Consider the following 12,613-nt stretch of genomic DNA (forward strand, 5'->3'; position numbering starts at 1 on the left):
AACAATTAAAAAGAAAATGGTGGGAATTTGAAGTGAAAGTACGATAAAGTACAACATTTAAAATTTCTAATTTCGATTACGACAACATTATAAATATAACTTTATAACATAAAAGTTTGGGGAAGAAGGATCAAGATATAAAAGGCAAATGGTATGGAAGCATACATGAAGAAATACCTACTACGCCGTGTTGAAAATTCAACGTCTTTTAATAGCAAGTGAACTCTCGGACCAACTACAGGAGTTGATGAAAACACAATAGAAAATATTTATTGAGGATGCCGAAAATTAAACGAAGTTTTTTTTATACAAAAATTGTATTTTTGCCCATTGCCCAAATACATACTGTTGGGTCTTGGAAAAATTTCCATTTTGAAAAACTCATATTTAAAATTTTTATCTTTTTAAGATTTTCTAGCAATGATTTTTTTTCGCTGTTTTCCAATAATTTTAAACCTCGTTTTACACTATTGCTTTTAGCTATAGACTTTTATTTTATAATTCAAGCTAAATGAAAACTTCAAATTATAATTACGAGTGTCTAAATATAGAACATAATGAGCCTTCAAATAAGAATTATATTATACAGGTGTCCCAAAACTCAACGATCACCTGGGAACAGGATGTTGCCTAGTTTGTAACAATTCAGAAAAAAATATTTAAAAGTCGGATGATTATTTTTTTTGTGATATAAGCATTTTAATGAAAAATGTTGTAAGTGTACGCCCTGTACACCACTTTTCAGTACTACATTTACAAATTTGCTAATTTTGCTGTTCTAGTTTTTGTAATTTAAAAAGGTTACCTTTTCTAAGTGAAAATGGCTTTCAGTGCCTCTATGGTTAACTTAGGTTTCATATCCATAACCGTCCCCGTTGTGCCACGAGTGCGGCGCTGTAGATGACACCGCGCAGCACACCCTAGAGGTGTGCAGCCGGTGGGATGGGCAGCGCCGCACTCTGACGGGGACTGTAGGGCAGGACCTCTCGCTGCCGAGCGTGGTTGCCGCCATGCTCGATAGCGAGGAGTCCTGGGAGGCGGTGGACTCCTTTTGCGCAGAGGTTATGTCACAAAAGGAGGCCGCGGAGCGGGTGCGCGAGGATGCGGCAGACGCGCACGCGCTCCGGCGCAGACGTACGGGGAGAAGGCGAAGGCAGTTCGCTGCTCACCTGATCCCCTAGTGAGACCAGCGGGCTCTGGACAGGGACTCCGGAGCCTGCATTGCACGGCCTCACTCGTCTGGGGGGCGGGTCGGAGGACAACCGACTCGCCCCTCCGTTGGCGCGGGAGCCCTGGCGTAAGCTAGGGCGGCCGGGCGGCGTCGTGGTGAATGTTCACTGATCCCACGGAGCCGACTCAACCGGCGAGAGGGAAACCCGGGGGGGTTTTAGTGGGGTAGGCCTTCCAGTCTAGAGGGAGAGTCCCCACATAACCTCTGAGTCTCTCTGGGCTCAGGGGTATCTATAAAGATTTCTCCCCCGTCAAAAAAAAAAAAAGTTTCATATCCATGTAGTCGCAGTTAGACTGACTGGTAAAAATGGTAAGTATGATTGAGTGAGCCAAACAGTTTCAAAATTCCACATTTCTCGACAGATATAGGAATTCAAATAAAACTAATGGTTATAATAGGCTCCAAAGCAAAGAATCAAATATGAGAAGGACCTGAATATGAAAAATATGAAAGAGTAATCAACGGTCTGCAAAAACTATAATATATGGAGGGAATATTTATAAGGCATTTTTATAAGGTACCCCCTGGTCAATTTCCGCGGGAAGTAAAAAATGTTCGAAATTCAAATAAACAAGATGGCCGCCATACAAATTTCAAAGCCCCCCATCACGGAAACTATTAAAGATAGGTGGTGGATAGGTGCTTGAATGAATGTCATAGAGGGTAACACTGGTCAACTGCCTGGGTTAAAAAAATCAAGATGGCGATTTTTAAATGGCGACCGAAGAAAAACTTGCTTCGATCCGGCTGAAAATTGGCATGCAAGGGTCTTTAGGAGTCCTTAATCATAATTTGGGGGCAAAAGTTTATTTTCGCGATTTTTTAATTTGGCTGACATATAAGTGTTTTTTTTTTCGTTAAAAATAACTGCCGAAAAAGATTTGCTCTGATTCGGCTGAAAATTGGCATATGAAGGCCTCTAGAAGTGCCGAATAATAATTTGTGCTCAAAATTAGTTTTTCGCCATTTTCAAATATGGTCGTCATAGAAGCGTTCGATGACGGCAGAAAAAATTTGCTCAGATCCCTTTGAAAATTGGCATATGGTTGGCACTCTATGAGTGCTTGTTAATAATTTATGATCAAAATTAGTTTTTAGCCATTTTTGAATATGGCCGCCTAACAAGCGTTTATAAAAATTAGTTCTAATTCAACTGAAAATCGGTATTTGGAGGTCTCTATAGGTTTTATATAATAATATGCAGTCAAAATTTATTTTTCGCCTCTTTTCAATATGGCTGCCATACAAACTCTTTTAGCGGCAGATAAAAATTTGCTTTAATTGGATTGAAAATGGACACGTCAGGGTCTCCATGAGTGTTTAATAATAATTAGCGGTCAAACATTTATTTTTCGCCATTTTTCGCTTGGCTTCCATAATAAATTTTTTGGCGATAGATAAAAAAATGTCTTTTAATTCAACAGAAAATGGCTTGGCTTCAATCATAATATGGGGTAAAAATTTTGTTTCCGCCGTTTATCGATATAGGCGTAATTTTTTATGTAAATGGCTGTTGTAAAAACTTGTTTTGCTCGGACTGAAATTTGGCACGAAAAGATTTCTAAGATTGTTTGATAATAATTAGTGGTGAAAATATATTTTCGCAATTTTTAAATATGGGCGCTATTAAGGATTATTTAAATTTTTTTGAAACAAAGTCGTAAGTGCCGAAGCCGTAGGCCGAGGTCCGAGGAGGGCGAAGCCCGAAGCGCCCGCACGCCATCGCATGGAGGTAATTTACGGAGGCGTAAAGGATTATGAGTACAAGATCTTACAATTGTAAAAATGTAAGGCACACTTCCAAGGCATTGTTGTATCTCAACCGTCTCTCTGTTAGATTCCATTTTCCAGTATTTAGGGGGAAATAATGCCAAACTACTGCCGAATTTCCTGTAGTATAAATACCAAAACAACGATAACCCAGATTACTCAGACCAAAACCAACATAGAAATGTTCGTTTTTTAAATTGGCCCAAATCGGGAATCAACCTCCTCATCAAGCGCTCATAGCACGAACTGCTGTGCCACCGAAGAGCGTGAGCACACCCCGTAAACTGAACCCGACCACATGCCGCAGGCCGAGCCCGACCCCCGTGGTGGGGAACAGGGCTCGTTTTTTCATATTGTTAGAAATTTTCCGAAAAATTTATATTTGAAATTTAAACCTACATATTTGCTCGAGTCTACATCGACAAGTGCTGATCGACAAAGTGCGATGTTGATTGTCTGTTACTTAAAAATATACTCGTTTTGTTTGATCATATCGTAGACTATGGAAACTCTAAGGATCATACGTGTCGACCTTAGACTATTATTTTTTTCCATCCTCTAATATGTTGATCGTCAAAAAATCGAGCAAATCGGCACCTTTCGTTAATATTGTTGGTGGCGCTGTAGGTATTATGATGTCGTACGAATCCACATGTTTTGTCTTGCTAGATACAGGAAAATAAATTAAACTCGGAACCATTTCAATATCTGATCAATTTAATGAAAATGTACTCCAATATTTAAATAGGTAGGTACATTTTACCAATATTTTGATAAGTAATTTATAATGTCATACATAATTAATCTCCGTCAACGATTTATTGTAGTTATCATAAATAATTTCATAAAAATACTGTCAGATAACCTAGAATATAGATTAAATTTTCCGTACGGTCTAACATTTAAAGCTTACAAATTTTAATACACAAGTCAAATGATAAATAGTACCATACAAAATAAAATGTAAATTTCGAATTAAACCTGCCTAGGGTTTTTGTAAGCATAATAATAACAAAAATAAATTGTTCCTAGATTTATATTAATTAGTTAACAAAGTATTTGTTATAAATAATACACAGCAATGCCACAGCCATTTCAATATTGTTGTATATTATTATAAATATAACAATTAAAGTAATTTCAACTATTTCCCTCATATTATATTTTTATCTACACAAATGTATAATAAATATTTTTATTGGCATGTGGTCACAGTTAAAAGTTGGTGGAACAGTGGAATAGAAATTGTACAATTTAAATTATATGAAAACAATCCAGGAACTTGTAAAGAATACAAAATTGTGTATACAGAACTTTTAAGGTGCCTCACCAAATACAAAATGTAATAAATACTATAAAGAACCCAATAAAATGGCAATTAATACAGATTTTTGTATTAAATAGTGTGTGCTCAATAATCAATCTCATAAATCCTACATAAAAATTCTAAAAATGCGATTCACATCAACATTGCTTAACATCTACTTTTACAACTTATAAATTTGAGATAGCAAACACTGAAGAAAAATGTCATAGATTGCCTATGGCATATTTTATAATGCCTAGGGTAGGACGTTAGGTTTAAATGACGTCTTCTGCATCGATTTCCCCCTGTTCAACCGTCATATACATGCCCTCTTCTTCGTATGTAGAGTCGTGCTTAGCCAAAATACGGAGAAGCGGACGGAGTTTCATCCACCATTGCTGCTTTGGTATTCTTTGACTGTAATATGCACACAACTTTTGTTTCAATACTGAATACTCAGTGTACAAAATCAAGTTGTCTATCAGGTAAATATTAACAATTTAATATCTTGCAAGGTCTTTGGGACGCAAAGACCTTGCAAGATTAGAAAAGAATACTTTTTACAAAATATTTTATATTAAAGTCCCCCCCAAATGTAGCGTTTTGTAAAACTGTACTGTGTTGTATTAAAGTTTGTGTCAATTGATTACGTAGGTTTTCAATCATGTTGTGTTACTTATAACGTTCTCACAAGGTTGCCATTTAAATAACAATTTATATTAATTATCTGTCAAGCCAAACTTTTAAGAATCTAGCCATTTAAACCACTGTTTCTACTAATTACCCAAACTTTTGAATGTTGCCGTAAATATCATTGTTTGTACTAATTATTGTACTAAATATTTAAAGTTTTGAGTGATGCCATTTAACCAAATATTTGTATTAACTGTCGTCGGAAAAAACGACAGTTGTCACTTTTTGTATTCATTATTTGTCAACACAGGAACAGTGGTTCAAACGGCTACACTTCGCCGGAGACATAGATTTAAAAAATTAAAAAGTCACCATGTTGCTCAATTTTTTACTCATAACAGGAATAGTAACTTATGGTACGTGTTGCCATTGTGTGGTATATTTTTAGTTACGGTAACTTACGCAAAATTTGTCTGCGCCTTCAATTCTTCAAGAGGAGTGAATTTGTACTGGCGTTTGACGATGCCAAGCAAACAGGCATTATCGGGCGTGCTGTTGGGACCTTTCTGAATCATTTCGACCAACCAGTTGAGAGACTTAGCTGCCATTTTCGTGCCCATATTTCTATCGAATGGAGTGGGGGAACCACCTTGTTGCATATGGCCTGGAATAAGTATCAGAATGGTTTTGAAAGTGATTAGTTGAAACGGAACATTCACAACTTTTTGGTGGCATGTTCTTTGACTAATTTGTAGTTATCCATTTGACACCACTGAATTGAAAAACAGTATTATGGAGATATGATTAAATTCATGGAGTTATTACTAGTTAGAATAATAACTAACGTGGCGCCTTCTAAGTACATATCCGTGATGAAATACAACTAACGGTTTACATGTAATAAATTATTTGATCAAATTGTAAAGATTGATAAGATGGAATATATGCATATAAGCATACCCCCAATGATTATAAGACGAAGTATATACAAAAATCTTTTGTTTGTTACAATCCATATCTTAAAGGCGGGCGCAGACTGACGTCGCGGCACGGCACGGCATGCCGCGGCATGTCGAAGCGCGTCGCGGCATGCGGAAGCGCGTTGCGGCATGCCGCGGCACATTCGCTGCGCGCCATTCGCCGAAATCGCCGCCGCACTAGTTTCAAACCTTATTTCAATTAGTTTAATTGTCATAATTCTGTGACCGACGTGACTTGCGGGACGTCTGTGGAATGAAACGGCATGCCACGATGTGCCGCGGCATACCGCGGCGTCCTGCGGCATGCCACGACGTGCCGCGGTATATTGGTATCGAAATAAAGTAATATGAATTCTAACCTCGATGAAATAAGGATAAAAATAACTTAATCAAAAATAAAATCCTTTGCCATGCCGTGCCATGCCGCGACGTCACTCTGCGCCGGCCTTAAGGGATGCTTTTTAAAATAATTGTAGAATTTTCGATTCAATCCATTCATAACTTTCAATTGATAATAAGTATGTATTTGCCCGGCCTGATTTATATTAGTGAATTAAATAAAAGAGTATTTGATTCATATTTTTAACACACGTATTTTACTAGCTAGCGTCTTTTTAGTAAAATTGCTTCGAGGACCTTTTTATGCCGCTAAAAAGTATGACGCAACTAATAGCTGTTTCGTTTTCACCCTTGACAATCAATTTAAGTATATTTTTTAATATAAATGAATAACGTTTAATTGTATGTTGGTATGGTATGTTGCTTACCAAGTACATTTGATCTAGCGGTGAACAATCCCTTGCCCTCTTCAGAGTACAAACGATAAATGAACTCCGTGTTGTAATTATCGTTGGCCTTTTCATTACGCAGAATGAGACCGCGCTGGATGCCACCAGTCATCTTGGACGCCATGTGGTACACGTCTTGTTGCAGATCCTTGATCGAGAACTTTTCTTCGTAAATGTACGCTGCATCGGCGCCACCAGCCAATCCTAAATCAAGAAGATAATGAAGGTACGTCCGAATGTAACGTTTGAATGTATGTGCATACAAATAATGATGCGCGTAGTAGTAAAGGAATATTACTGATTAACAATGTAACACCCAAAAGGATTGTAAATAGCTACGTCAGGCGTATAGTTTTATGGACGCGAATTCGAATTAGGGTTTTTATATCAAGTCGCGCGAGATCTTACGGGACGAACAAGTCGTGTGCCTAGTCGTAAGCGTCACGCCTGTCCATAACACTTGCAGTGCCATCAGAGCTTTAAATCACAAAGATCAGGCACTGCCACCGCGCCTGTCACCCTGAGACATAAGTTGCCAAGTCCCGTATGCCTGTAATTTCAACAGCACCCTTATCCTTCAAAACCGGAACGCAGTAATGTTCACATTACAGCTTGGCGGCAGAAGGTGGTAGTACTTCCCTGGACGAACACTTTCACAAGGAGCTATACTGCTACTAATACGTATCTTGACCACTTCATTTTTAAATAGTAATGAACTTATTTTTTAAAAGATTATATTTTAATAATTACCTGCCAATGTAGCTAAGTAGCCGCAGTAGCCTCCCATAGTCTCAATGACGAACACGCGGCGTTTCGTACCCTTTATAACAATAATATATATTAACTTTCCAATTCTCGAAGTCGCAACATTTAACTAAACACCTAGGAGTTTTACAAAACGTCGTTATTATAACTCTTAAAGAATACGAAAAACGTTTCATGAAATGATTTCATGAATGGATTAAGCAGTATGTGAATCGTATAATAACAAATCGATGGCTTTCTAGAATAGCGACCTATCTCAAAATCACCTGATTATCAGAAAAGATGATTTCGCTGCTCTTTAAGTATGCCTATTCCACTAGTCCCTACAAGCTGTCCCCCCTGGTGGGGACAAGTGGATTCTTTTCCACTCTTCCCTACCACACCATGACTGGTTGGGATAAGTGGAATTTCATTTCCACTACCCCTATCAATAAAATATCTTGACGTGTACAGTTACAGTTTCGACAAAAATATGTAATTGTTAGTATTCACAGTAATATCCTTTTAATAGATAATTCTAGCTGGTGGGTATAAGATCTCTTTACTGAATGAGTCACGATAAAATAATGAAGAATCATGTATGTAACACAGTCGCTCAAACCAAAATAGTTCATATTTCGACCACTCCTACGTAAAGTATCGTATGTCGAAATTGCCAAGTTTACAGGGGAGCGTTTTAAAGTTTTGAATTCACTGAAATGAGCATAACACGTGACTTTAGCTTTTCTCAGTTTTATTCAGCAAAGCTCGTTACTTTAAAACTTGTTCTCGAATAAAACTGAGAAATGCTAAATTCACGTGTTATGCTCATTTCAGTGAATTCAGGACTTTAAAACGCTCCGTTGTAAACTTGGCAATTTCGACACACGATACTTTACATAGGAGGGGTCGAAATATGAACTATTTTGTTTTCAGCGACTGTGTTACATACATGATTCTTCATTATTTTATCGTGACTCATTCAGTAAATAGATCTTATCAAGTGTCTAACAATAATAATTTGTCGAAATGAAAATTGAGCATTGTAAACTATATTAAGGAAAACAACTCTAGGAGTGTAATTTAAAAGCAAGAGGTATGGCCTCTTGCTTTTAAATTACACATTCGAGGCAATGCGTTGCAAAAATTATCGAAATTACTGACACTACTGATAATAAATACTACAAAACTGAAAAAAAAAAAAAGAAACGTTACTAAACGTGATAACAAAAAGTTATAGAATATTTTTATAATATTGCTAAGGTCATAATAATTTTCGTCCCTATGTTTTCAAAATCGATCAGAATCGAGAACCGTGTTGGCTAACGCACCAACTAAATGTTAAATTTGGCCAAAAAAATGTACAAGCGGCCGTACCACGAAACTGAATGCATTATACAAAAGTGCGTTCGTTCATGGCGTATTATACAAAGGATCGCACCAAGTAAAAGCCGCATTGTATTACAAATCATGAGGCAAACACTCTGTTGCATATTTGTTTTCTCGAAATTCATACAAAATCAAAATAATTGTTTTTAAAATAAATTATGCATCTTCTGATTACAAAATCACTTGTCCGTGGAAGGAAACGTCCCTGTTTACTCGTTTACCCACAGTTATGGTGCTTTTGCAGTTTGTACCGGCACAATTATGCATTTTTCTACGTTTCGTGTTTATCTACGATAACGGTCGAGCGCGTTCTGAAGTGTAGTAGCGGCAACTAAGTGTATTTCACTTACATTGGGCACGCGAAGTACGTACACTTGCGGTGTCTATTTAGATATATGTCTATGCCTAGTATCGAACAGATAAGTACCATGGCGAGCCGGGTTTAAATTTATTATTTATAAAAAGTGATATTATAACGTCAACTTATCTAAATTGACAATATATGAAATGATTGTTATATAATATGAACTTTATATAATTTTTTTCATAAAATGTGAATGTTATATCAAACAAGAATCATATGAAGTGAAATAGGACCAAATAAAAATTATATTAAATGAACGGTACATCTTTTGAAATTAGTTTATTTAATGTTCGTATAAGTGAGGAGCACCCTTCTTGAACATTTTTCCTTTTACTACATTTACAAACTTTTTTTACAATGTTGTGTACAAATATAATTGCATGTCAGATTTAAAATGTTACACATGTAATATTTCTAAGCATTATTTGCAGTCTTTTCACTTATTGTACCATATAAAATAAAAATAAAGTAATTCGTAATATACCTGTGCTGACTGGCGAATCCGGTCACAGATTTCAGTGATCTCATTGAGTGCTGTGTCAGCGCCAAGCGAGAAGTCCGTACCCGGAACGTTGTTACTAATCGTCGATGGGATTATCGCTAGCGGGATGCAGAACTCCGGGAACTGCTTGCGAGATTCGTATAGCTCCAACCCTGCTTGATACGCCTGTTAAATTATTAATGATAAGTTTTTTTAATTCTGGCTATTGCTATTAATACTATAGTTGTCACAATACAATAGGCCCCTTTTGGCAGCTACAGTGACAATAGAATGTAACTTTCAAAGAAATCAAAGAAAAAAAAACAAACAAAAAAACAAATAACTATGGACTTAAAAAAATTACGTTAAAACGTTACCGACAAAATACATTTTCACGTATTACTTTCGCGTGAATTGAAAATTACCACGAAATGTCTTCTCAACAGTTCCTGAATATGTATTTTCTAATAATAGTGTTGTAACCAACTGATGAAGACTAAATTGCACCCACTCAATTCGATTTCACATAAAAATACTAACTTATGTATAATACAAAATGTGCTCGAGTCGTAAAGTCAAGTTTCATAAACTTTTTGAATTGGCTGTACTATTTCAGTACATTGTACTAGCGGCATTCGGCGTGGGACTCACGCGATCTTTCGCTAGCAATGACAAATTGACAATGACTTTGTGCCAGTAAGTTTTTGAGTCTTTTTCTTGTGACTAAGCTTTGCTTTCATGTTTCTATTTGCTATCGCGGTGACCTGAATATCATAGTAAAATAAGGTAAGTATGGTAATTCTGTACAAAGTAACAGCGCGACATGTATGTGTGCACGACAGCCGCGCGCCGTGTACGTTCGCACACATTCGCATAATAATGAAGGGCGCGTTGGGACGACCAGTCTTATGCAACGCGAACTCCACCAGGGGGGACAGCTGGTGGGAACTAGTGGAATAGGCCAGTACACCACGCTGCTAAGTTTGTATGGCGTTACCGTATTTGTCTTATTGTACGAGTACTATGTTAATACTTACTATTTCATTATACTTTATAATAAATAAATTTTGATTGTTCTATCTAGAACTTAAACCAATGAAAAAAAAAATGTAATGATCACGAACTCAAAAAATTTCAATCATTTTCTTGGATGAATCGTGTAATCAGGCTAACTGTTTTGGTTCACATTCCTCGACCAGCTGCGGGATCGAGACACGTCCAAGAGTTCTGTGATCTTTTCGGGTGTGCAGATTACATAACGATGTTTTTAGTCAACGTTAAAGCTAATGCGAAAAGCCTCAAATGCAGTGTTGCAGGCCCGGAGAAAAAGAATTAATTTTTCTTATAATTGTATAATTTTTATATGATGTTCCAATACAAAAGTGCATGAAAACTCTCAGAGAATATATATTAATTTAGATGAATATTTTAAAAATACATTCATTTTATTATATTTAATTTTATGATTACCGAAATTAGTGTGTTGTAGTACAGTCAAGAGCACGTTAAGCTTGACCCTTAGGACCGTTCTTATGGTAAGCGGCATAGAGTTGGGTTTAAACCAAAAGTGTTAAGCTTGATGTGCTCTTGACCCTGTACAGATGATGTAATTTTTGTAACGTTCTGATGTATAGTCGAATCATAATTAGATATCCAAAATGAAAAGAAATGTCATGATTAATGTCATTGTCACAGTGTGAATGAAGGTGTGCTACCTTTCTGTTTTAATGAAATTTGAAAAAAAGGAGGTTCTTATTCTTCGATTTCAATTGTCTATCACAAAATGTTAACAATAATTGTTTATTTACAACTTTAACAACAACACACCATAATTTGACAACCGCACTACGGAGACAAGGAATCTATGGGTGCACTTTACGATTCGATTTTTATGAGGATCGGCAACATGGAGGCGAATCGAATTGTCTTGATCGTATTCATAATTTACACAAAATAGTTTCTTTCTGAAGCCCTATTTTATATTGGCCTGCAAGAAAAGCAGTTTGGCAACATCTAAGTACAATAAGCGCCCATACACACGAGAAAATTTTCGCGTGGCCGCCACCCGGTCGAAGAGCGGGCTCCGCTCGGCGACCGCGTAGACAAAAGACAAGCTAGTGCCTTCCAGCTGAAAGCTAAATAAATAGAGCGTATTTTGCCATGACTGTTCGGTCTCTGAACACGTGCATGCGGTCGCATAAACACGCCCTAAGTCTACGGTATTTAGCGATTGTCGCTTATTCTGTGCCATCTGAACGTCTTTTCTCACTGGCTAATAATCTTAACCGCCTGAAGACAAAAAGGCTGACAAATTTCTTTTTTATTGAAATTAATTTTGAAACGATTTTTATGAGATCGATTCAAGAGCATACGATTCGATCTGTGGATCGATTCAAAGGCATATAATCCATTGGATCCAAATTTTGATCCTGATTGTGTTACCAATGTCATAAAATTATTTTTGACCTTAAACATAGTCTTTTCTTATAGTTAATGTATTAAACGAAGTTAAGGAAAAATATATATTGTAAAATATTAATTGTTCTAATTTTTATCATATTACAGCATTAAGAGTTCTAAATGCTTATTAACAAAATAGGAAACTATCTTTGTTTACGTTTTGGACAATTAACAGTCACAAAATAGTGACGAGAAACATTAATATTGAATCTTATTTGGTGAGGATGCCCACGCACTTTTGCAGCAGGTATGTATTTACATTGAAATGTTCACCTCAAATCCACCAATGATGAGGAGGCCCTGGATGTTGAATTGTTTGATGCGAGCTGCGATTTCGCTCTTCTTGTCTCCAGGCAGAGTACGCTTCGTGCCCAAGAACGCACCTCCTTGGCCCACCCAGCCGGTTACATCGGACCTGGCAAATAATTAAATGTAGTTGAACATAATTTTCGACTATGTTTTTTTAT

At 36.7% G+C, this 12,613-nt stretch overlaps 1 protein-coding gene across 1 annotated transcript in view; it reads right to left on the bottom strand.

Moving 5' to 3' along the window:
* Positions 1-3,820: 3,820 nt before the first annotated feature.
* Positions 3,821-12,613, bottom strand: part of LOC113230287 (ATP-dependent 6-phosphofructokinase) — a 14,658-nt gene continuing 5,865 nt past the window's right edge. The window contains 6 exon segments of the mRNA XM_026464152.1: positions 3,821-4,724; positions 5,403-5,604; positions 6,688-6,912; positions 7,459-7,528; positions 9,690-9,872; positions 12,420-12,599. Of these exon segments, the coding sequence (XP_026319937.1) occupies positions 4,583-4,724; positions 5,403-5,604; positions 6,688-6,912; positions 7,459-7,528; positions 9,690-9,872; positions 12,420-12,599 (1,002 nt within the window). The 3' untranslated portion in view covers positions 3,821-4,582.

The sequence above is a fragment of the Hyposmocoma kahamanoa genome, unplaced genomic scaffold (genome assembly GCF_003589595.1).
Source record: "Hyposmocoma kahamanoa isolate Upper Pololo Valley unplaced genomic scaffold, ASM358959v1 63, whole genome shotgun sequence".
Classification (NCBI taxonomy): Eukaryota; Metazoa; Arthropoda; class Insecta; order Lepidoptera; family Cosmopterigidae; genus Hyposmocoma; species Hyposmocoma kahamanoa.